The sequence below is a fragment of the Mytilus edulis genome, chromosome 10, assembly GCF_963676685.1.
Source record: "Mytilus edulis chromosome 10, xbMytEdul2.2, whole genome shotgun sequence".
Classification (NCBI taxonomy): domain Eukaryota; kingdom Metazoa; phylum Mollusca; class Bivalvia; order Mytilida; family Mytilidae; genus Mytilus; species Mytilus edulis.
Window position 1 is genome coordinate 63,124,295 of NC_092353.1, and position 26,233 is coordinate 63,150,527.

Sequence of the window (26,233 nt, forward strand, 5' to 3'; positions counted from 1 at the left end):
AAAACTAATAACTTGCCTACAAAGCAATGTCTTATTCAATTGTAGTATTTAATTCGAATAACATAAACGATACAAAGGACAAGGTAGGATAAGGCCAGTTTTTGGCCCCCCTTTTTTCTCATTTTTCGAATTCTGCTTAGGAAAGCTACTTTTTATGTTAAAACATTCCCTAAGGTTTGAAGTTTGTTTGGATGAACTTCAAAACCACTAATTTTTGCAACTGGGTGAGGTGAGGGGGTTAACTTTCTGTTATTATTCAAATATTGTAATTATTATTCATTTTGCAGGTGATTTTATTACATTTTTTTATTATTTTAGTGCCTGTGCCAATGTGACCCAGGAATTTTTTTATTCCAATGTCATGAGAACTGTTTTTGCTGTCTAAATCGCCATAATTTTTTCCGGGTCACATAGGTGCATGCTTTTAAATGTTGAGAAGCAATGGCCAAAAATCATTATTTTTCTTTCTTTTGACGTTTTTGATGCCCTTTTACCCCCCTAAGCTCACCCGTTTTTGAAATTGATTGTTTTGAAGTTCATCCAAACAAACTTCAAACCTAAGGGAATATTTTAACGAGATCAGTAACTTTCCAGAACAAAATTTAGAAAATTGGAAAATAAGGGGGCAAAAAACGGGCCTTATCGTACCTTGTCCTTTAACTGCACCAGAGGCTAATTTTACTACGAATGTCTCTACAGGGGTGCTTGGGGTCAAAATATTTCAGAAATGATTCAATCCAAACAATGGGTAAAGAGCTGATCAAATCAAAAATGGCTGACAGAAGAGCCATATCTAAGCAAGGTAAGTTTACATGCCTACAAATTGTGCAAGACTCAAAATTCTTTGAAGAAGGTTGTCTCTATGTCCCAATTAATTAATTTTTTTCTGGTAAATTTGGGTGACTCATGGATTCTAAGATTCATGTTCACTAAATAATAATAATGAGAAACTGTATCTTTTCATTTCAATAAATATTTATTATTTACTACATGTACAATATGTATAATCATATATACAAAATCTTTTTTTATCTTTATCTTAATGTACAATATTTTACAATATAATGTTTACCACAAAATGAATGAATATTTATAGGACGGTATATGATAATTTTGCTGTAATATAATTTTGTCATCCTAGACGATGGAAATCTAGCATAAATTGTCAATGACATAAATACCGTTACATGCAACTGGATTCTGATACACCAGACTTGGAAGAATAAGATACCATAGAACAATTGAGCATGTATTAATGATAAGAAAATACAGTTAACCTTGAGGAAAATCATTAAGACTAGTAACAAGCTATATTTACATGCCTACAAATTACTCAAGGCTCAAAATTGTTTTAAAAAGGTTGTGTCTATCCACGTCAGAAATTAATTTATGATTATATTGGTGTCAGACTCATAACAAATCTTATAAAGAATGTATGTATTTATGTATCCTCATAACAAATCTTATAAAGAATGTATGTATTTATGTATCCTCATAACAAATCTTATAAAGAATGTATGCATTTATGTATCCTCATAACAAATCTTATAAAGAATTTATGTATTTATGTATCCTCATAACAAATCTTATAAAGAATGTATGTATTTATGTATCCTCATAACAAATATTATAAAGAATGTATGCATTTATGTATCCTCAGCACCAGGTTACTGTCAAAGATGAACCACAATTAAGTTCTTTAAATGTTTAATATGGCGTAGCTCTGAAATTAAAAAAAAAACCCAACAAATTAATAAATTTGAAGATCATTATTAATTATGTAGGTTAAGCAGTAATTATAAAATAAATAAAATCATTGACCATAATTGACTGACCGCTCAAACAAATAGTATCATCAACAGCTCTGTGATTATCAGGCAAAGAAAAGTATAAAATCCTCAATTAATTTATTTTATCCCTGAATATTATAAAAATAAATAAATAATTCTAATTATTTAAGAATATAATTTTACAAAATGAAAGTTGAAATTTGTACCATAAATTTTATGTCTTATCAATGTATTTTGTGTTGTTTGATTTATTTTTTCCTGCTTACGTGTATCTTTATTACAGTAATTTCTCTAAGAAGTGAAAGCAGTAAGCTTCAATGCTTTTAATTCATTTCAATTTGTATTTTATAATTTAAGATTTGCAAATATACTCAATGACTGATCAAAAGCTGTAGGCACTTTTGTGATGTTCTTCACCATAAAGCTGTGAATCTTTTGATGGCAAGTAAGCAAGTTAAAAAGTAATATCAAGAATTGCTAACAAATTTTGAGAGAAATCTGTTTTTTCTTGTCACTTGTAAAATGAAAGATACATGTGTATTGCTACTTCTAGATTGTTAACATTTTTATTGTATTTACCTTGCAAATGTAATCATAGATATAATTCCAAAGATGAGTTCCAGTCCAATCAACACCACCTGGATTGAAGCTAATATTACATCAACTCTCAAGACATAGGTCTGCCATAGTATTAAATATAAAGCTCCAAGCACAGCAGGTATACTCAGTAATATAGACACTAATACACCAACTATTCTTTCTGTTAGGTTACCTTTTTGAGCTAAAAAATAAAGATCCACATTCATAAAACAAAAACAATGCTCAGTATGAGAAGGAATATTAAACTACAAAATGTGTGTTGAAGCTAAGAATATGAATCAAATAATTTGTTGGTCAACTGACCATGGGGCTGCAACCTAACAATACAATAAAATATGACATCAAAAGGTCCACATAAGGCCTCCTTCTACAGTTGAATTTCTTTACAAAATGTTAAGCCTTAAACCATTTTTTTTGGTAAAGTATATTATAAAAATAATAAGGTGCACATTAAATCATAGGTACTTCAGATTCCCTGACACACTCAGTCAAACAGAACAATATGAATTTTTGTTTCAGGTAAGAGTGAAGGTTGGTACCTATTCAAACGCTCAGGGTCGTAACAAGCCTCTTTTAAAAGTGAGGTAAAAATATTCGCCATCATTAAATGCCATTAACCTTTGTGCATAAATATTGAGGACATAAGTACATACATGTAGTATCATAGTGTACAAGTTTTTGGCCAATAACAATTGTTGGACATGTTAAATGTGGGAGTGTACTGTTTGTGTACATGTTGGTTAGTTTAACAGGAAACTCTTATGGGAAGTCCATTAGACATGGTTTGTACATGTACTATACATACAGTTGGAGGAGCATTTGCATATCTCATTCTATAGATATAAGGGGGTTTGACCCCCAAAAATCATTGGTTGGTTTATATGCTGAATCTGATTAGTTCAGTTTGATGGCCACCAGGCAGGGCCATAACTAGCTTCTTTTAAAAGTGAGGCAAAATATATCTGATGAGCGATGGGAGGAGAAAAAATTCAGGAGATGGGTCTGGGGCCACTCAAAGCCCCAAGAAGCTCGGGAAAAAATTATGCAAAATCATGCATTATAAGTAGTGTTGTCAACAGTTAACCGGTTAACTGTCGGAATGACAGAATACTGAATATCAAAAACGTTAACTGGTTAACCGGGAATTTTTTCAATTGTAATAGATTTGATATAAATATAAGTATTGAGATCATTAAATAATTTTGTTCTATTTAATAAATTATAGTCGTGGTAATTAATTTGACAGACTTATTGTCCAGTATATTGATTGATATTGTTAATCCTAAAAACATCATATTAATTATTTAGAATTTAGACAAGTTTTCTATCAGCTGGGGCAGGATCTTTAGGAAACATAATTAGTATACATGTTTTTTAAAACACTAACTTTAAATTAGTAATTCAATTAAATTTTACAATATACTCCATTTTTTAATTTTTTATTGCGAACCCTATCATAGTTTTCCATAGATTCACCTGAAAGTTACCTGTCCATTTAAAATTTTGTAAGTTCTATTGTCCCATTGAACAAATACAACAGGTATTGTTCTCTGTATAGTTTATTTGATGGGACCTTTAAATTTCTTCCAAGAGAAATCTATCACTCATTGATTAATTTGCCTGACCAAAAAAATATCTTCTTTGTTCACTGAAATACATGTATAAACTCACATAAACTGCATGTGATACAGTATTTATTCAATATCAATAATATATTTTCAATCTGTTCAATATAAGCACTGATTTAATTATAAAAAGTTTATTTCTGATTTTTTTTTTAACTACTGCATGCATTTATGTTTTAAAGAATTTGCATGTTTTTTGTGGTTGTTCAGTTATAAAGAATACATTTATGAAGACCTTTATTTAAACATTATCATTTCAAGTTTTTACTTATGAACAGACTAAAAAAAGCAAATTTTAATAGGTAAAATGTTGAAATGTGATCAGAAATCAACTTTTAATTTTTAAATCAGTGTTTATATCAAACAAATTGAAAAAGTGTTATTGATTGAATAAATACAACATCACATGCAGTTTCATAATTACTTATTCGTACATATATTTCCATCATTGTCAGTTCAATTTTTTGTTTAGGTAAATTAATCAGTGAGTGATAGATTTCTCTTGCAAGAAATTTAAAGGTCCCATTGAATAAACTAAACAGAGAACAATAGCTGTTGTATTTGTTAGATGGGACAATAGGATTTACAAAAGTTTAAATGGACAGGTAACTTGCAGGTGAATCTGTGGAAAACTATGATAAGATTTGCAATAATTGATATTGGATAGACCTAAAGCTGTATGTGAGACAATATCTGAAAAAGTCTAATTTTTGGTAATAAGAAAAAAACAAAAAAAATGTCATTAGACCCGGTATTTTAATAGCACAAATCGAAGAACACACATTGAGGACCTAGGAACTGTTCTTTCCTGTTACCAAAGTGAATAAATTTTAAAAAGTTCCTAATTGGAAAAAGTAATAAGTTTAAGACACTATTTGTGGTTTACTAGTATATCCTGCAATAGTTTATCAAATGCCAATTATTGATTTTACCATTTGCAATACGAAAGGTTTAGAAACATACTAAAATATAGTCAGATATGTCAGTAACATAAAAGAATCTTGAGTAACAGGAAAAACAGTAACAGGACAGAGTTGGTAACAGAAAGGATTTTTTTCTCCAAAAAATGCTTAATTTTATAGTTTAAGAAAAATACATCATTCCAGATTGGTCACAAATGAATGATAACATCATTTATCCTTTGAAACTGTATTTGCAAGATGAAAAATCTGCCTAGGTAAAGAAAAATTCTAAAATAATTTCCTTTCTGTTACTATCTACTTTACTAGAATTGCACAATTTTCTCTGCAGTTATCAAAAGCAAAAAACCTATTTTTTCATTCAATATACTGTATATTATTTTGAAATTTATTTAATATGGTGATGATACCTTATATTAAATGAAATGGTTGGCATATATTAGATTAACTTTTTGATTCATCAGTGAAATTGTCTTGAACATACCTTCCTGTTACTGATTATGGTTATGCTGTTACTTTTTATCAGGTAACATGACAGAACGTAACAGAAAGGAAATACGCAGTACTTTTTGTTCATTTACTCGAATTGTGAAGAAGTTTACTTTCATCTACATATCAATTTGATAAGATACTATAAAAACACATGTACTGTTTAGTGCTGACAATGAAATATTCTCATTAGGTACAAATGAGGTACGCAAAAAACAGGAGAGAAAAACAAAATTATTTTTCAGATATTGTCTCACATACAGCTGTAGGTCTATCCAATATCAATTAAAAAATAAAAAGCGGTAACAGGAAAGAAATTACCCCTGAGGACAACATTTAAAATACCCTTAAAAATGCCAAAAAAATTACATGCTTTAGTTATAACAAAATCAGACCAGTAATGGAGAAGTGTTTTATATACATGTAATCTATCAGACTTGTGAAAATCGGAAGACTGTTTACTTAATTTAGATATTCCTTGATTGATTTAATTTTCAGAAAATAACAGGGGACAACATGATTTGGGGGGGGGGGGGGGGTGTGATCCTTTAAATTATATTTTTTTATTAGAAGCAATATTAAAAAGAATGTTTAATTTGATGCAGTTGGTGCATTATATACTCTAGTTAATACTGAAACTTAAAATTTTCCAAAAAGATGCCTGAATAAAAAAAAAATTGCTGGTGAAAGGTGGGACATGGAAATTAGACTTTTTCAAATATTGTCTCATGTACAACATCCATCGTGCAACGTTTTGTCATACTTTAAGTGAAATGCCAACTCATAAATTTCGAAATACAATCAGCTTCAAGCCTTGGATGTAATTGATGTATACCTGATGCTACGAGTAACAGGTAATATTATTTCAAATTGAAACACTGCACATTATTCTTCGACATCAAGAAACAATGAAAGAATCATCGATTTCAGACATTTTTCAATTCGACGTGATCAAGAAGGTTTAATTTTAAGTTAGAACAAACGCCAAAGTTGATACAGGAAATTGGATTATTAAAAGTTAAACTTCGCCATCAATCCTCACAGACAAGCCTTTTAATGCCAACTACAATTCATTGTATTACAAAAGCGTACATTTGTAGGGTATAATATACATGTATATAGTTAAGGCCTTCAAAAAAAAACATCAACTTAAATTACCGGTTAACCAGTTAATCGGTCGAACAATTACTAAGTAACTGGTTAGTCAAAACTGTACAATTCGACAACACTAATTATAAGTGTATCCCCGACCCTTATTATTCTGACACGCAATTAATTTCTTGCAATTTTTTCTACAATATTCTAATCTAAAAAAGGAAAACATATAGATTCATTGTATTTCAAAGGGACACTAGCTGTCAAATTCATGTTCACCGATTTGACTCAAATTCTCATATTGGATTTATAACAATCTAAAACAGAAAGTTTTAAATATATACAATGTACAATGTACAATGTACTGTGAGCTGTGTATATATGGTAAACGTGTATTTTGACATGTCACATATACATTGTATACTAGGAGCATGTTATCTATTAACTTTTTGGTTGGTGTAAATAACTTAATAATTAACACATTTCTAAACTATTAAAATTAAAATTTTAATAATTAAGTTACCAAAAAAAATTCTGAGGGCTTCAATTGCTGCTAGGAGGAAAACCAGTATGACTTCAGCAGGCAACACATTTTCAGCATAAGGTAATGTTTCTCCTGCAAGAAATTACCAATTTCTATATATATATTGATTATTGTATAATCTTATGAATAAATTTGTAATAAATAGTCCTTATAAGGTAAACAAACACATTGATTTGCTTTTTCAAGTTCCATATACATTTTACTGATCATCTTAAAACTCTGATTACACATAATGTATTCAACAAGCAAAATAGGAATATAACTATATGTACCATCCAAACCATGTTTTGTACAAGTAACATTAGGGCAAAGTCAAAATAAATGGTTCCTTGCATATATTGCAATATTTATCAACCATGCTGATAATTTGATTGGATAAAATGATGTGGCTTGATGTGTAGAATATTCCTGCAAAATATCTTCGGTAAATCTCAAGTATTAAAAAAGTTATGTTAAAAAATCATTAGACAAGGAATTTTTCTTTTAGAACCATTTCTTTGATGTCAGGAGTGCAACACTTTTAAAATGACACTTTCTTGGACTTACATTTTAAGATAATCTCAGCTCCTAGTGACTTATTTGCATCTAAACATGTTTTCTAACTATTTAGGTTGAATGTACGAGTTATAATAAATTCTTAAAGGTAAATTTCAAAACAGGACTTAGATCCAAGAATTGTTTTTTGTCACAAGCAAACATATTCTAATGCTAAATTTTCATATAATTTTCAAATTATGGAACCTAATTGTCTTAAACTTTGTCATTTGATTAGGAAATAACCATATTTCAATTTACAAGTTTTAGAATACTATTAATTGTGTTACACTCCTGACATGGATTTACCATAACAAACCATTTAGCACAATTTGAGTTCAATTCTAAGACCCAACCTTTCAATGAATGAAAGATGGGAAAGATGGTTGTGAAACTAAACTTTAGAGTTACATCACACAGGCTAAGTGCATACAAAGTAAAAAACAACTTCAACCTTGAAGGATAGAAAATTGAGGAAAACAACGAAATAAGATCCTAATCTGAAGGACAATCTAAACAAATCTAAACAAAGAACAATGTAAAACTTAATTCAAAAGACTTTGACTTAAGAATTAAAACACATATGAGAAAAAGAAAACAAAACAGAAAAAGTGGTAACAAAAAAAGAAGAAAATTGACACAAGCTAAAGAAGTTGCAAACCAGCAGAAAATTGTCCACTCATGTACATGATGTAGCAAAAGTACAGATGCACTTACAGTTCCTAGAGAAATCAGAAAGAGAAGTCAAAGAAAAAAACATTATCTGCCTGACCATCCCAAATCTTGTGCTAAAACACTGGAGCATATCATATCCACAGCAACACCAAGGTGGTTGTCAGAGTTAATGAGAACTGATGGCAGCTGTGTAAAAGAAATTGATGAGTCATAAACATGTTGAAGTATAAACAAAGTTGAGGAACCCCTTTAAGGTCTGAAAACTGTTGAAAAAAATGACATTTTCAAAGAGTTCTTTAGTTCTAAGTCTAAGTTTTTAGGTAGCCTCTATTCTTTTTGAAAATGCCAGTTTCTTTTCAGGTTTCCAGATCTATTAAGGGTCTCTCAACTTTGTTTCCACTTCAGCACCCTTCAATTTCTAGCACACTTCCATCAGTACTGTTAAGTTTTTACAACTACCTTGGCTTAGCTGTGGATATGATGTATTCAATTGTTTAAGGGCAAGATATGGGTTTGTCAGGACAAATTTTCCCTATACATTTGTACTTAGTCTTGTCTTTCTGATTTCTCTAGATGGTGTAAAATGCACCTGTACTTTTACTTATCGACTAGATAATTTTCTGTGGGTTTGCATTTTTTTTTTTGGCATGTGCAAATTTATTTTTTCTCTTTTGTTGCCAATCTCTCTGGGTTTTTTTCCATTTTTTATATCTATGTTTTTTGTTTTCAAGTTTAAGTCTTTGTAATTAAGTTTTACATTTCTTGTTCTTTCTTTGGTTATATTTGTCTAGTGTGTCCTTGAGGTGGATCTTCTTTCAGATTTTTTTTCTCAATTTTCTGCTCATCAAAGTTATAGTCGATGTTGACTTTGATAGTGTGTTTTGATCCCATAGTTGGTCTGATTGTATTCTCAAGTAAGTTAAGTAAGTTTAGTTTCATCAACAATCTTTCCCATAGATCTTTCATTTATTTTAATATTACATCCGCAAGATGAACTCGAAATTTGCGAAACTTTCTAAAAAATTAGATATGTGCAAAACTATTTGTTGTGGTAAATTCATGTGAGGAGTTCAACAAAATTAATTCTTTGTTATTAGTTATAACAACAAAATTAATTGTTTGTTATTAGTTATAATAATCTAATAAGTATAACATGAAACCATTATAAAACTTTTGAAACCTTAGAAATATCATGAATATTGTTATTTCTCATAAAAATGCAGTTTAAGAGAATCAGCTTCCTAAATTCTGAAATGATATAAAAATTGGTCATTCAAGAATTTTTGCTTGGGACAAACTATATTTCTTAGATCAAAGTCCTGCTTTGATATTTACAAGTAAGAATTTATTATAACTCCTACAAGTAACCTAAATAGTTGTAAAACATGTTTAGATGCAAATAAGTCACCAGGAGCTGAGATTATCAGTAATGTTATCTTTTTTGTTGCACTCCTGACATGGCACAACTCTTTTTTCAAAACACATCTGTATCAAATCGGTTCAATGGATAAGCTTCATTCTGAGCTGAATTCATCACTAAGACATACTAGTTGTAATAAACATAAGAATCTATGGCACATGTCATTATATTACAAGTTGTTGTGTCTTTCAAATAATTTTTTTTTTTCAAAATGTGAAGAAAAAGTGTTGCACTCCTGACAATTTTGGCATCTTTTTTTAATGTAATTTTTCTTATGCTTGAAATTTTCCAAAGATATTTAGCAGGATTGTTCTACACATCAAGCCACAAAATTCAGCCCATTTTAACATTGCAATGACTGCCATTTAAAAAAAAAGTAGCAAAATGTGATGAGACTTGAACTTATGTATACAATAAGTGATACATGTATGTATGATATAGCTAAAAAGTATTGTTTAAATGAAAATAAAATGTCAAATCTGAAAGGCATATATGTATATAAACACTTAATCTAGAAATGATGGTATGTTTTGATGATGTATAAAATATGATATATATTGAATGTCAGGAGTGCAACAAGATAGGGAAAATAAAGTAACTTATATAAGTAATAATTAAAAAAAAAATAAGAGTTAAAAAAACTTTGAATATTGCAGATCTCTTTTTCAGTAGTCAAACAACAATTCTGATGGATATTTAATGGAATTTAGTTCATAGTTTGGTAACTTACCCTCAATTATGTTAGAAAAATCAATTTAAATATGGTCTGAAGTGCATTAGACATGTAAGATGCATAAGTTTAAACAGAAATTACATTCAAATGACAGATTTAGGTCTTTATAAACCAGCAATGATTAAAAAAATTAAAAATCATGAGCATTTTGTTCTAGTTTCTGTATTTTAGTTTGGTGTATAATAAGTCAGGAGTGCAACAAAAACAGGGGAAATTGGATGTATTTTCTATTTGTTATATCTTTTTTATTAAAAGATTTCTCTATCAATTATTTTTCCTCAGTCAATTCACAGTGACTTGACTGTAAGTGTTGCTATCCACCAATTGCAATTCATTCAAAATTTTGACCAAATTGCAATTTGTTTTATTAAACCAAATTGTTCAACTGGTCAGAAATTTGAACCAACTGCTGTAGAAAACCATAGTCAAGTCGTGAAAGTGCAAGGTGATAAAATAAAACATACTTACAATCCTATAAGACTTTAACTCCACTTTATTGATGGCATTACTAAATCAGTCTATCAATCTGTATAGTTATATTATAGCCATTACCATACTAAAGGTGAACTGTTTTATTTTTAATTGCTATAAAAATGTCCAAACTAAGCTTTTATATAGTTTTTCTTTCGAAAAGTATTCTATATTCATAAGAATCACACATTATGTGAATAAAAACATTTCATATTCAGTAAAATATTTGTGAAATTGCAATATGTTTGTAGGAAGGGGAGATAATCTTTTTTGGTTTCAAAAAATCTTTATTCAAAAGAATAGTATTTTAGGTTATCTCCCCAAGGAAACTTATCAATAGCATATTGTTATTTCACACGTATTTTACTGAATATATGATGTATTATTTTAAATGATATATGATTCTTATAAATATAAAATCCTTTTCGAAAGAAAAACTATATAAAAGCTTAGTTTGGACATTTTTATAGCAATTCAAAATAAAACATTTTACCTTTAGTATGGTAATGGCTATAATATAACTATACAGATTGATAGAAAAATTTAGTAATAACATCATTAAAGTGCAGTTAAAGTCTTATAGGATTGTAAGTATATTTTATTTTATCACCTTGCACTTTCACATTTTGAATGAACAATTTGCTCAATATTCTGACTAGTTGAACAATTTGATTTTATAAAACAAATTGCAATTTGGTCAAAATTTTGAATGAGTTGCAATTAGTGGATAGCAACACTAACAGTCAAGTCACTGTAATAAAGGGTAAATTTTGATAAGGAGAAGGTTTTTTATAAACTTATTGATGAATTAATTTTTAATTAAAACTTTTTCAATCAACTTTAAATGAATTGATACAAAAAATAGGCAAAAACATTAAAAAAAATTATAATCAGATGAGATTATCAATTTTTGCATTAAAAGTAATGTTTGGATTTCTGCAATTAAATGGGGTGAAACAAATATTAATATTAAATAGTGTTTGTCTGAAAACTTATTCCCAAAAGGTATACTTGATTTTTTTTTTATTGGTTTATGTCAATTAAGTTTCAGAACTTTTTTGTTTCTTTATACTTTTTATATCCTTTTGGATATATCAACTTAAATGTATATGTATCAAGATACAGTAAAAGAAAATGCACTAAAACTTTGTTGAAATTTGACCAAAAAAAATAAATTGGGACCATTTTTTTTTACTTTGGCCTGATTAACAAATGATTCAGCATGTACAAAATGTATCAAAAGTTTTAAAATAAAAAAAAACATTATTAAGCTATAAAATTAAAGGATATTTTTACCTTAAAAAAGAAGTGATCAATGGTAGAGTACTAGACTGATCATGCTGATCTCTTAATAAACTTAAAAACAATCTAAACAGCTACAATGTATTATAAGATTCAATAATGAATACCTACCTTTAAATATGAAAATGAGTATTTCACAAATGAAAAAGAATCCAAAGTACCATCCATTCAAATATAGTAAAACTTGGTAGGGTAGTGAAGATCTCTTTGAATCTGTTAAGGATTCATAATACTTCTTGAATAGTTTTATTTTGATGACATCTTAAAACATTATGTAACTTCTTCATACATACATGACACATACATTTTTTGTTGAAATCAAACGAAGTTTAATTTTGGACCCTGATTTAGACCAACTTGAAAACTGGGCCCATAATAAACTAGAGGCTCTAAAGAGCCTGTGTTGCTCACCTTGGTGTTTGTCCATATTAAACAAAGGACACAGATGGATTCATGACAAAATTGTGTTTTGGTGTCAGATGGTGATGTGTTTGAAGTTCTTACTTTACTGAACGTTCTTGCTACTTACAATTATCTCTATCTACAATGAACTTGGCCCATTAGTAACAGAGGAAAATATTTTGTGTATTGACTATAAAGGTCAATAACTCCTTAAGGAGTCAACTGACAATTTTGGTCATGTTGACCTATTTGTAGAACTGACTTTGCTGAACTTTATTGATGTTTACAGTTTATCTCTATCTATAAAAATATTCAAGATAATAACCAAAAACGTTAAAATTTCTTTAAAAATTACCAATTCAGGGGCAGCAATCCAACAACCAGTTGTCTGAATCGTCTGAAAATTTCAGGGCAGATAGATCTTGACTTGATTAACAATTTAACCCAATCAGATTAAATCTAAATGCTTTGGTTTCAGAATTATAAGCCAAAATCTATATTTTACCCCCATGTTCTATTTTTAGTCATAGCCACACATTTTTTAAACTAGATACTCCAATGATAATTGTGGCCAAGTATGGTTAAACTTGGTCCAGTAGTTTCAGAGGAGAAGATTTTTGTAAAAGATTACAAAATATTACGAAAAAGTGGTAAAAAATGTCTATAAAGGGCAATCTATAGCAGATACTTTTAATAACTTTTTTACTTCCTGTGCTGAAGAACTAAGAGAGCAAAGGGACATTACATCTATTGACAAGGCAGATTTCAATAATCTAAGCAAATTTATTAAAAATCAATTAAAACAACAAAAACATGAGAAATTTACCATACCACCAATAAAGATAAATGAGCTATTTGATGAGTTAATTAAACTCGATGTAAATAAATCATCAGGAACTGATAATATTGGACCACAATTCCTTAAAATAAGTGCTCCATGTATTGCCTCTCCTCTCACATATATATTCAACAGAATGATAGATACTGGTATCTACCCCTCATTACTGAAAAATGCTAAGGTAACACCAGTTTACAAAGATGGTGATAAGGTTTTAGCAACAAATTACAGGCCAATTTCTGTACTTCCATCTTTATCAAAAGTATTAGAAAGGCATGTCTCAAATAACATGTATAAGTACTTGTCTAAATTTAAACTTTTACATCCTACACAATCAGGTTTTAGGCCACATCATTCTTGTCAAACTGCACTTATTGATATCATTGACAAATGGCTGCAAGAAATGAATGATGGTAATCTTAACTTAGCAATACTGTTAGACTTTAAAAAGGCATTTGATCTTGTAGATCATGACATTCTTTGCTTAAAGCTTGCTATTTACAGTCTGCACGGTTAGCCACTAGTCCGCTGCCCCAGACTAGTAAAATTTCATTCGGACTAGTAAGTTTTTGCAAAAATTTGTTTGGACCAATAAGAAAAAAGTCAGAATATTGGTCTTCGGACTATAAGTTGAAAAAGTTTTTGGTGCAGACTGTATTTATGGATTCAGTGAGTCTGCAGTAGGTTTTTTCAGGTCATACCTAAGTAATAGAACACAGCAAGTAAACATTTGCAATGTTAATTCTGATAAAAAAGATGTGAAATTTGGTGTCCCCCAAGGATCTATACTAGGTCCTCTATTATTTGTCTTATTTATAAATGACCTTCCCCTGTGCATTAAAAATTGTAAAACAGACTTGTATGCTGATGATACTACTCTTCATAAATCCGGGAAAAGTATAGAAAATTTACATGATGATGTTCAAGAAGATTTATGCAAAGTTGAAGAATGGTGCAAAATGAATAATATGTTCATCAATACCAAAAAAACTAAATGTTTGGTTACTGGAACAAGTCAGAAATTATCAACCCAATCTTTTCAACCAAATTTAGTAATAAATTCAGAAACACTACAAAATTCATCATGTGAGAAATTATTAGGTGTTAAAATTGACAGCACACTTAGCTGGAAAAACCAAATTGATCAAATGTGTGCTAGCATTTCATCAAGAATATATACCTTCTTTCTAAATTAAAGAAATTTTTAGATATAAATGCCAGGAAAGCATATTATAATGGGTATATTCTGCCTCTCATCGATTACTGCTGTATTATTTGGGGAGAATGTAAAAATGAAGGGATAGTAAGAATATTAAAACTTCAAAAAAGAGCAGCAAGATTAATTCTTGATGCAGACCCATTATCCCCATCAGCCCCCTTATTTAAAAAACTTGGTTGGATGACAGTAGAAAACAGAATCAAATACCACAAATATTTATTGCTATTTAAATGTATGCGGAAAGAAGCACCACAGTACCTAATTCAAAAGTTTCAACTTATATCTGTAAATAATCCTTATGCTTTAAGGGGTGTTACTCAAGGTAATTTGATAGTTCCAAAGCCAACCAGATGCTCCGCAGGGCGTAGCTTTATACGACTGCAGAGGTTGAACCCTGAACGGTTAGGGCAAGTATGGACACAACATTCAAGCTGGATTCAGCTCTAAATTTGGATTGTGATTAAATAGTTGACACAGCATAGGTTTCTGACACAGAATGAATGTGTTCTAATGAACTTAAAATTTTTGTTTCTCTTAGAGCAATTCACTATGCTGTTGAATATTAATCCTCTCAAAAAAATGTTTGAAGAAATTTTCTTTTTTATTTATGAAATTTCAAATGAGAAAAATTGAACCCAATTTTTTTAATCACATCCCCCTTTCCCTTATTCCAAAACTAATCTCAATTAAAATTTCTAATGGAGTTTGCAACAATAACTACTCATTTAAATACATCATAAAATATTAAGATGTAAAAAAACTGCTTGTTATCACTGAATGGTAAAGATTATTTTAATTTATCAGTTGGTAGTAAAAAGTGAATATACATTGTATATTGTATATAACAAAGATTTAAGTTGATTCTGGACAAAGAAAGATAACTCCAATTAAAAAAAAATCTTGCTATTGCACAATATTTTGCAATTAGATATTTCTTGCTTACTATTCTGGACAAAGAAAGATAACTCTAATTAAAAAAAAATTTGATATTTCACAATATTGTGCAATTAGATATTTCTTGCCATTGCGCAATACTGTGCAATTGAAAAGACTTGCTATTGCACAATACTTAATATAATAATTTTAGATCCTGATTTGGACCAACTTGAAAACTGGGCCCATAATAAAAAATCTAAGTACATTTTTGGATTCAGCATATCAAAGAACTTCAAGATTTCAATTTTTGTTAAAATCAGACTAAGTTTAATTTTGGACCCTTTGGACTTTAGTGTAGACCAATTTGAAAACAGGACCAAAAATGAAGAATCTACATACACAGTTAGATTTGGTATATCAAAGAACCCCATTTATTCAATTTTTGATGAAATCAAACAAAGTTTAATTTTTGACCCCGATTTGGACCAACTTGAAAACTGGGCCAATAATCAAGAATCTAAGTACATTTTTAGATTCAGCATATCAAAGAACCTAACTGATTCATTTTTTGTCAAAATCAAACTAAGTTTAATTTTGGACCCTTTGGACCTTAATGTAGACCAATTTGAAAACGGGACCAAAAGTTAAGAATCTACATACACAGTCATGACAGTTAGATTCAGCATATCAAAGAACCCCAATTATTCAATTTTGATGAAATCAAACAAAAGTTTAATTTTGGACCTTTTGGGCCCCTTATTATGTTGGGACCAAAACTCCCAAAATCAAACCCAACCTTTCTTTTATGGTCATAAACCTTGTGTTTAAATTTCATAGATTTCTATTTACTTATACTAACGTTATGGTGCGAAAACCAAGAAAAATGCTTATTTGGGTCCCTTTTTGGCCCCTAATTCCCAAACTGTTGGGACCTAAACTCCCAAAATCAATACCAACCTTCCTTTTGTAGTCATTAACATTGTGTTTAAATTTCATTGATTTCTATTTACTTAAACTAATGTTATTGTGCGAAAACCAAGAATAATGCTTATTTGGGCCCTTTTTTGGCCCCTAATTCCTAAACTGTTGAGACCAAAACTCCCAAAATCAATCCCAACCGTTCTTTTGTGGTCATAAACCTTGTGTCAAAATTTCATAGATTTCTATTAACTTAAACTAAAGTTATAGTGCGAAAACCAAGAAAATGCTTATTTGGGCCCTTTTTGGCCCCTAATTCCTAAAATGTTGGGACCAAAACTCCCAAAATCAATACCAACCTTCCTTTTGTGGTCATAAACCTTGTGTTAAAATTTCATAGATTTCCATTCACTTTTACTAAAGTTAGAGTGCGAAAACTAAAAGTATTCGGACGCCGGACGACGACGACGACGACGACGACGCCGACGCCAACGTGATAGCAATATACGACGAAAATTTTTTCAAAATTTGCGGTCGTATAAAAACTGAACTGTTTAAAAAATCTTTTGCTTATTCTGGATCAGTTTTATGGAACGGACTACCATATGAAATGCGTAAAGTGCAAAACACTTATTCTTTTAAACAAATTATAAAACAATACTTGAGACAGTCGCAATATTCAGTCTGAAATGATTGCAACTATTACTCTTAGAATGTATGATTTTAATGATTTGTATATTCTAGGTCTATTTACTACATGCGATATGTAACTGTTTTATATCTTTTAATCATGGTACATGTACATTGAACTATTATGTCTATAAAATTGTGTTTATATGTTGTATGTTTGCTTTTTTCTCTTATTATTATCATTTTGTTTTTACTTGTATTGCATACATGTATATGAGGGCCTCAGGGAAGATTAGTGATTGTAACTAACTGTGTTTACCCTCTTTAAATAAAGAATTTATTATTATTATTATTATATTATTATTATATTATTATAACTCCTCAAGGGGTCAACTGACCATTTTGGTCATGTTGACTTATTTGTAAATCTTACTTTGCTGAACATTATTGATGTTAACAGTTTATCTCTATCTATAATAATATTCAAGATAATAAGCAAGCAGATGCTCCGCAGGGCACAGCTTTATACGACCGCAGAGGTTGAACCCTGAATGGTTGGGGCAAGTATGGACACAACATTCAAGCTGGATTCAGCTCTAAATTTGGATTATGATTAAATAGTTGACACAGCATAGGTTTCCGACACAGAATGAATGTGGTCTAATGAACTTAAAATATATTTTTTTTGCCTTTGCGCAATTTACTATGCTGTTGAAAATTAATCCTCTCAAAAAAATGTTTGAAGAAATTTTCTTTTTATTTATCAAATCTGAAATGAGAAAAATTTAACCCCCCCCCCCCCCCCCCCCCATTTTTTTTCACATCCCCCTTTCCCTTTTTCCAAAACTGATCTCAATTCAAATTTCTAATGGAGTTTGCAACAATAACTACTCATTTAAATACATCATAAAATATTAAAATGTAAAATAAAGTGCTTGTTATCACTGAATGGTAGAGTTGTTTTAATTTGTCAGTTGGTAGTAAAAGTGAATATACATTGTATATTGTTTAAAACAATGATTTAAGTTGATTCAACTACTATTCTGGACAAAGAAAGATAACTCCAATTGAAATTTTGCAATTAGATATTTCTTGCTATTGTGCAATACTGTGCAATTGAAAATATTTGCTATTGTACAATACTGTGCAATTGAAGATCACTGTGCAATTGAAAATTTCTTGCTATTGCACAATACTGTGCAATTGAAGATTTCTTGCTATTGCTGAATACTGTGCAATTGAAAATTTCTTGCTATTGCACAATACTTAAAATAATAATTTTGAATCCTGATTTGAACTTCAAAACTGGGCCCATAATAAAAAATCTAAGTACATGTTTAGATTCAGCATATCAAAAAAGCCCAAGAATTTAATTTTTGTTAAAATCAAACTTAGTTTAATTTTAAACCCTTTGAACTTTCATTATGTTCATGTAGACCAATTTGAAAACGGGACCAAAGATTAAGAATCTACATACACAGTTAGATTTGGCATATCAAAGAACCCCAATTATTTAATTTTTGATGAAATCATACAACGTTTAATATTGGACCCCGATTTGGACCAACTTAAAAACTGGGCCAATAATCAAAAATCTAAGTACATCTTTAGATTCAGCATATCAAAGAACCCCAAGGATTAAATTTTTGTTAAAATCAAACTAAGTTCAATTTTGGACCTTAATGTAGACCAATTTGAAAACGGGACCAAAAATTTAGGATCTATATACACAGTTAGATTCGGCATATCAAAGAACCCCAATTATTCAATTTTTGATGAAATCAAACAAAGTTCAATTTTGGACCCTTTGGGCCCCTTATTCCTAAACTGTTGGGACCAAAACTCCCAAAATCAAACCCAACCTTCCTTTTATGGTCATAAATCTTGTGTTTAAATTTCATAGATTTCTATTTACTTATACTAAAGTTATGGTGCGAAAACCAAGAATAATGCTTATTTGGGCCCCTTTTTGGCCCCTTATTCCTAAACTGTTGGGACCTCAACCTCCAAAATCAATCCCAACCTTCCTTTTGTGGTCATAAACCCTTGTGTTTAAATTTCATAGATTTCTATTTACTTATACTTAAGTTATTGTGCGAAAACCAAGAATAATGCTTATTTGGGCCCTTTTTTGGCCCCTAATTCCTAAACTGTTGGAACTAAAACTCCCAAAATCAATCCCAACCTTCCTTTTGTGGTCATAAAGCTTGTGTCAAAATTTCATAGATTTCTGTTTTCTTAAACTAAAGTTATAGTGCGAAAACCAAGAAAATGCTTATTTGGGCCCTTTTTGGCCCCTAATTCCTAAACTGTTTGAACTAAAACTCCCAAAATCAATCCCAACCTTCCTTTTGTGGTCATAAACCTTGTGTTTAAATTTCATAGATTTCTATTCACTTTTACTAAAGTTAGAGTGCGAAAACTTAAAGTATTCGGACGACGACGACGACGCAGAAGACAACGCCAACGTGATACCAATATACGACCAAAATTTTTAAATTTTTGGGCTAGTATAAAAACTGCAAATCTGGGAGATGGGAAAAATCTACTTACATCAGTTCAGATTCAGCATATCATAGAATCCCAAGAATTAAATTTTTGAAAAAAATCAAACTAAGTTTAATTTTGGACCCTTTGAACCAGACCAATTTGAAACAGGACCAACAAGAATGTGTCCAAAGTACATGAACGCCCCACTGGCACATTTTACATGTTCAATGGACCGTGAAATTGGGTAAAAAATCTAAAATTAGAAAGATCATACCATAGGGAACATGTGTACTTAGTTTCAAGTTGATTGGACTTCAACTTCATCAAAAACTACCTTGACCAAAAACTTTAACCTGAAACTGGCACTGGCACTTTCATTTTCTATGTTCAGTGGACCATAAAATAGGGGTCAAAAGTCTAATTTGGCTTTAAAATTAGAAAGATCATATCATATTAACCCTTTCCTCCATGGAATTCTTTTTTTTCCATACTTGATTCGCATAGGATTTTTTCAATGAAAAAAAATCATCAGGTTTAACATGTTTAAAGTATTAATGCATTGCGAAAAACAAATTTTCCATCAATAAAATTCCAGTCAGATGTTCTCATGAATATCCTTTTTATATAAATTACATTTTTTTTTTAAAGTCTGATGAAGTTTTATCCTAGGTAATACGTTTCAACTGAGGCACTACACAGGCGTCGAAAGGCGTCATTATGGAGTAAAGGGGGAGGCGTCAAAAGGCGTCATTATGGAGTAAAGGGGGAGGCGTCAAAAGGTGTCATTATGGAGGAAAGGGTTAAGGAACATGTGTACTACTGTGGATTCATTATTATTCGTCGGATACCAATTTTCATGGTTTTCGTGGTTCCAGATGAACCACGAATTTAAATGTTCAAGGAATCACACATTTTCTATTGGCTTTGTATGCAGAGATTTTCCAAACAACGAAATCAAATACCCACGAAAATGCAAGATTTCCTTAATCCACGAAAAATTGATACCCACGAAAATAAATGAATCCATAGTAAGTTTCAAGTTGATTGGACTTCAGCTTCATCAAAAACTACCTTGATCAAAAACTTTAACCTGAAGACAGACAGACAGATGGACGAGCAAACGGACAGACCAGAAAACATAATGCCATCGTAGGTGGGGCATAAAAATTAAGAATCTAAATACACGGTTAGATTCAGCATATATCAAAGAACTCCAATAATTCAAATTTTGATGAAATCAAACAAAGTTTAATTGTGAACCCTTTTGGCCCCTAATTCCTAAACTGTTGGGACCAAAACCCCCCAAATCAATCCCAACCTTCCTTTGTGGTTATAAACCTTGTGTTAAAATTTTATTGATTTTTATTTACTCATACTTAAGTTATTATCTGGAAATCATGCGTCTACATACAACAACGATGTGATACCAATAAACGACTATAAAAAAATATATTTTTGTGGTCGTATAAAATGAAAAAGAAATAGTCAATATGACTTTTCATCTTGAAAGGATACAATTAACTGTATTCTGCCTGAAAAAAAAAAGGAAAATATCAATTATTGCAATAATAATCAGTGATAATTTTATATAAATATGAGCATACATCATTTTGTACATGTATATATATGCTTTGAATATTCTAAATGTATTATTGCGAACCCTATCATACTTTTCCACAGATTCACCTGATAGTTACCTGTCCATTTAAACTTTTGGCAGTTCTATTGTCCAATTGAACAAATACAATAGCTATAGCAATATGCCTATAGTGTAAATAGACTTTGAAATAAAGATATATATTGTTCTCTGTGTAGTTTATTCACTGGGACCTTTTAATTCCTTCTAGGAGAAATCTATCACTCATTGATTTATTTAATTTACTTTTAAAATTTATTTAATTTAACTGACCAAAAAAGAATATCTCCTTTTTTTTTATTGAAAACTTCTATAAACTCACATAAACTGCATGCAATATATTGTATTTATTTAATATCAATCTGTTCAATATAAAATCTGATTTAATAGTAAAAAGTTTATTTCTGACACATTTTTTAGTATTTTTCCAATGAACATGATGAATTTGCAGGTTTTGGTTGTTGTTCAATTATAGAATACATTTATGAAGACCTTACTTTAAAAATATTAATATTTAAGTTTTTATTTATCAAACACACAATGCAAAAAAAAAAAAATTTTAATAGGTCAAATAAATATTGAATATTTGATCAGAAATCAACCTTTATTTTTTGAGTCAGTGTTTTATATTGAACACATTAAAACTGTATTATTGATGACATTGATATTGAATAAATACAACACCACCAGGTACATGCAGTTTTATGAGTCCTTATTTAGTATTGGTATAAGTATAAGTATTTTTTCATCATTGACAGTTCAATTTTTTGTTCAGGTAAATTAATCAATGAGTGCGCGTGATAGATTTCTCTTGGAAGAAATTTAAAGATCCCATTGTATAAACTACACATAAACAATAGCTATTCAGTACTGTATTTGTTAGATGGGACAATAGAACTTACAAAGGTTTAAATCGACAGGTAACTTGCAGGTATATCTGTGGAAAAGTATGATAGGGTTTGCAATAATGCAAACTTCAATTTCCAACTTATTGTATAAAAACTGGTATAAAATTGAAGGCTGTATGTTACCCTCTAGAAAAGATTTATTTTATTGTTATGTGTGTCTTTGGTTTGTTGTCTCATTGATCTATACATAAAATCTTTTACTCGGCTTATATGACTATAGGAGGTCTTCAGAGGTCAACGTAATAGTAAATTAGATGGCATCAAGACTAAAATACATACAAATTGATTTTACATATTATCAATCCCAGGCTCTGTAAACTTGGTCTATAAAAGACTAATTGGGATAAATATTTTACATGGTTATAAATCAAATATGAGAATTTCAGTCAAATCAGTAAACAGGAATTTGACAGTGGTCCTCTACATGTACATCTTGGAGAAAAAGAAAAAAAAATTGGCTCCCTAATTCCTGATTGGTATATATATGTGAAATTACCCCCTACAAATGCCCATAATGTATCAAAACCTTTTACTTGTGGTATTGAACTTTGAGGTAAAATTTCAGAGCAATCAAAATATTTATACACAAGTTGTATAATAGTCCGGAAACTAGAAAAGTTGAGGACCACCTCTCGGCCGTGCAGGATTTTCTCGCTGAGTCATGTGTTGAAGACCCATTGGTGGCCTTCAGCTGTTATCAACTCTTTGGTTGGGTTATTGACTCTGACATAATCCAACTTTCCATTCTCAATTTCATTGTTTTGGGCCCTTTTTTGGCTCCTTATTCCTAAACAGTTGGGACCATCACTCCCAAAATCAATCCCAACCTTTCTTTTGTGGTATTGAACCTTTTCAAGTTTTTGATAAATTTCAAAGAGATCCATACACTTTAACTTAAGTTAATGTCAGGAAACTGATGACAATAATGCTGGCAATGACGACCTCATAGCAATACACCTTATTGCTATTTGGAAATCTGTTTGGTTGACCAAGAGAATTTGCCCCGCTTAAACTATTGACAATGACTTTTCCTTTGTGGTGTGGTGTCAAATATTTTGTATTATCATGATTACATGGATTATGACATCCAAATTTTTGGGAAACCTTTGTGATGTCCAGTAGTAGGCCAAATAAGGGATACCGCTGTTCAGACAATCTGTCCTATGACTTTAATTACCACGTGACAAAAATGTATGCATTGTCATTTCCAACATGAGCAAACAGGTGAAAAAGTTTGATTTTATACTGCACAAAATATTTGGGAAATTAAAAACTAATTAGATTGTCACCCTCCCTCAGTCATACCGGAATCAAGATTACGTACTTATGGAACATAAATCATTTCTATATTACCATGATTACCATGATTACAGAATGATGATTATAAAAGTGCTGGAAACGTTTAATACAGCAGGGATACAGGCACACTGTCTATCTGGTAAATGACGTAACAAAGGCAGGCGAAATTGACTATCTTTTCTGGTGAGAGACATGATTCCCAAAATGACAAATATCGGACAAATAGCGAAAAGGTGTATATATATGACCCCAAAATTTGTTTGTGACATGTTTGTGGTTGTATAAAAAGGGTATCATTCATTTATCATGATTATGATACAGTTCAATATTATAAGATGCATGACATTCTTCTTGTGTTAAATAAGGGCACAAAGTCCCCTATTACAGTAGAAAAATCAATAAAAAAAAATGGGGAAATTTTCATTGTACTAACATGACTAATGAACTCAAAATCGTGAATTTTTTTTGTCAATTTCTTAATTCCTGCATTTGCGCAGAAAACATAAATCTACTTCCTTCTTCCAGTCACGTTGTCATGAGCCATGATGAGAATTTGAGTAGTCTAGTAAAGTATAGAAAATCAAGGAACACAATACACCTTATCGCTATTTGTCCGCCATTGCTGGAAATCACACAGGTTCCCGTAAAATTTTGACGTCATAAAACAAAATGTCTGACGCCACAATGGAAAAGTGATTGTTGTTGACGTCAAAAGTTCAAGCGGACGGGTCAGCCGGGAATAGCGATAAGGTGTATACCAATTTTATTTTAAATAATTAGCCGTTTCAGAATCTAATGCATGCTGGGTAATATTTTCAAAAATGTACACCAAAACGTTGTGATTAGTTTAAAACTTTCCAAACAATGGAAATTCAACCAGTTATCTGACGTTATTTTCATTTTGGTGTACGAACAATGAGATTACCCATAGTCCATTAGATTCTGAAAAGGCGAATTCTTTGTCTTTGATATGAATAAACGTAACCTAATGATAGCGTTTCTTTGTTAACATTGAACATGACATCATAATTTAAATAATGTCACAAGTAAAATCCCTCACAACAGAACCAAAATCGGAAACGTTACGGTATAATTTTTTCCGTTTCTTTTTCAACAGATTTTGAAGTTACAAAAATAATTCATACAGACTTTGTTCCCTTTCACAGGTATTGCCTGCCTCATATTAAATCATCAAATACATCAATTCATTTGTACATGTCATGAGGTATATAATGAGATTTGTTGTCTCTTGCTACTCAGTCTTCACGATGAACTTTTAAATCTACAGGCCCTGAGCTCAATTTTTGAAAATTTTTAGTAAGATTCTGTTGGCCTGTAGATATAATTTTTAGAGGCCCGAGAGCAATTTTACAAGCCTGGGCTGCCTGGGCTGCCACTCAGCGTGAAGACTGGCTACTAATATAAAACAACTTTAAATTTATGAATGTAAAACTTGTTTGTGCATGTCAGTCTGAATGATTCAAATACATAATACGGGTCACTAAATGAAATTTTCTATGCTCTTCGTATTGTTCTGATAAAATAGTTAATTGAAAAATGCTATCTTAGATTTGTTAGAATTGTCTGTATAGTTTTCTGAAGCTAAAATACCTTTTGGTTTTGGTTGTTGTCCCGCGGTAGCCATATTCAAACAAATTTCTGTATGAAAATAAATATCTTCACTCCGACCTCAGATCAAATTAATCGCGAATATAAAAGGACTAAAAGGAAACAAATAAATTACGCCAGTTTTATTTCAGCCTGTGTTTAAAAGTGAAAATTAAAAATGAAATAAAGATCTGTTCACTGATTTTTTCTTCCAATGTAATTCTTGATTGTGTGATAAGTACCCTGGGAGATGAGTTTATAAATAAAGTTTTTCAAACTTGACTAGTTCCCGATCCCCAAGCTGATACATACACACTTAAAATATATTGACTATATTCGATATTACAAAAAAAAAATGTTATATGTTACCTGAAATAAAAATACAATTGATTATTATTATATACACCCAACAAAAGATCGAATTAATATTATCTGATTATATACAAACGAAAAGATCGACCTTGTTCATTACGTAACTTTAATTAATCAGGATTTGATTGAATTAAGTGATTACGAGTGGGCGCACTACATTTGCGCGCATTTGGGGATTAAAATGTTTTACGTTTGCGCGCAGCTTTTGATTACATTTGCGCGCATTCATTTTACAGGTAAACTCAGGTAAAAATATTAATAAAAATTTAATTAAATTATAATTGACTATATATTTTTTTATTTTCATAATAAATATGACTATCAATTATTAATTTTGAAAATAATCCTTAATTCAAACTATATATTGTTCATCTTGAATTATAAAACCAATTATAAAGTTATCATCATTTATACTCCATTGCGAATATTTCAGAGTGAAAAGGATTTAAACGAATAGTGATCGTTTTTAAAATAAGTAAATAACTGAAGTTATTTTGTAAAGTTACACTAAGGCACAAACATGGAGTTTTGACACGTACCTACATGTAAAGTATATGAAATTACCACTGAATACTTTTACCTTTATGATTAGCTATATTTTAGCATTTTAACATTTTTATCTGTACATTTTTCTAGGATTTAGTACTTGTGCATAATAAAACGGACTTATCTTGCTCGAAATCCCACTTCCACCTCATCGTTGTTGAGTAGGGGACCAAGACTAACGGAATGAGTACTTATACTTGTAAATAATTGAACTAATTATAAATAAATAAGTATTATTACCTGTATTTTACCTGAGTTTACCTGTCAAAAAAATGCGCGCAATTGTAATCAAA

General features: G+C 30.4%; 1 protein-coding gene across 1 annotated transcript; it reads right to left on the minus strand.

The window, feature by feature from the left end:
• Nucleotides 1-957: 957 nt before the first annotated feature.
• Nucleotides 958-25,166, minus strand: LOC139492224 (transmembrane protein 216-like). Its single transcript, XM_071280409.1, has 6 exons — nucleotides 25,026-25,166; nucleotides 21,087-21,103; nucleotides 12,310-12,403; nucleotides 7,043-7,135; nucleotides 2,370-2,571; nucleotides 958-1,723 (listed from the first exon to the last, which is right to left on the minus strand). Exons 1-6 carry the CDS (start codon nucleotides 25,057-25,059, stop codon nucleotides 1,708-1,710), a joined length of 456 nt encoding a protein of 151 aa, XP_071136510.1. The 5' UTR covers nucleotides 25,060-25,166; the 3' UTR covers nucleotides 958-1,707.
• Between the last annotated feature and the right edge of the window lie 1,067 nt (nucleotides 25,167-26,233).

What these genes read in the sequence shown, in the direction of transcription:
- LOC139492224 (XM_071280409.1), bottom strand. Translation starts at nt 25,059, where the DNA reads ATGGCTACCGCGGGACAACAACCAAAACCAAAAG. An exon ending in ACTCATTTTCATATTTAAAG is followed by an intron (nt 7,136 to 12,309) that starts GTAGGTATTCAT and finishes AATTTCTTGCAG; the next exon opens with GAGAAACATTACCTTATGCT. An exon ending in AGCCCTCAGAATTTTTTTTG is followed by an intron (nt 2,572 to 7,042) that starts GTAACTTAATTA and finishes TTTATTTTTTAG; the next exon opens with CTCAAAAAGGTAACCTAACA.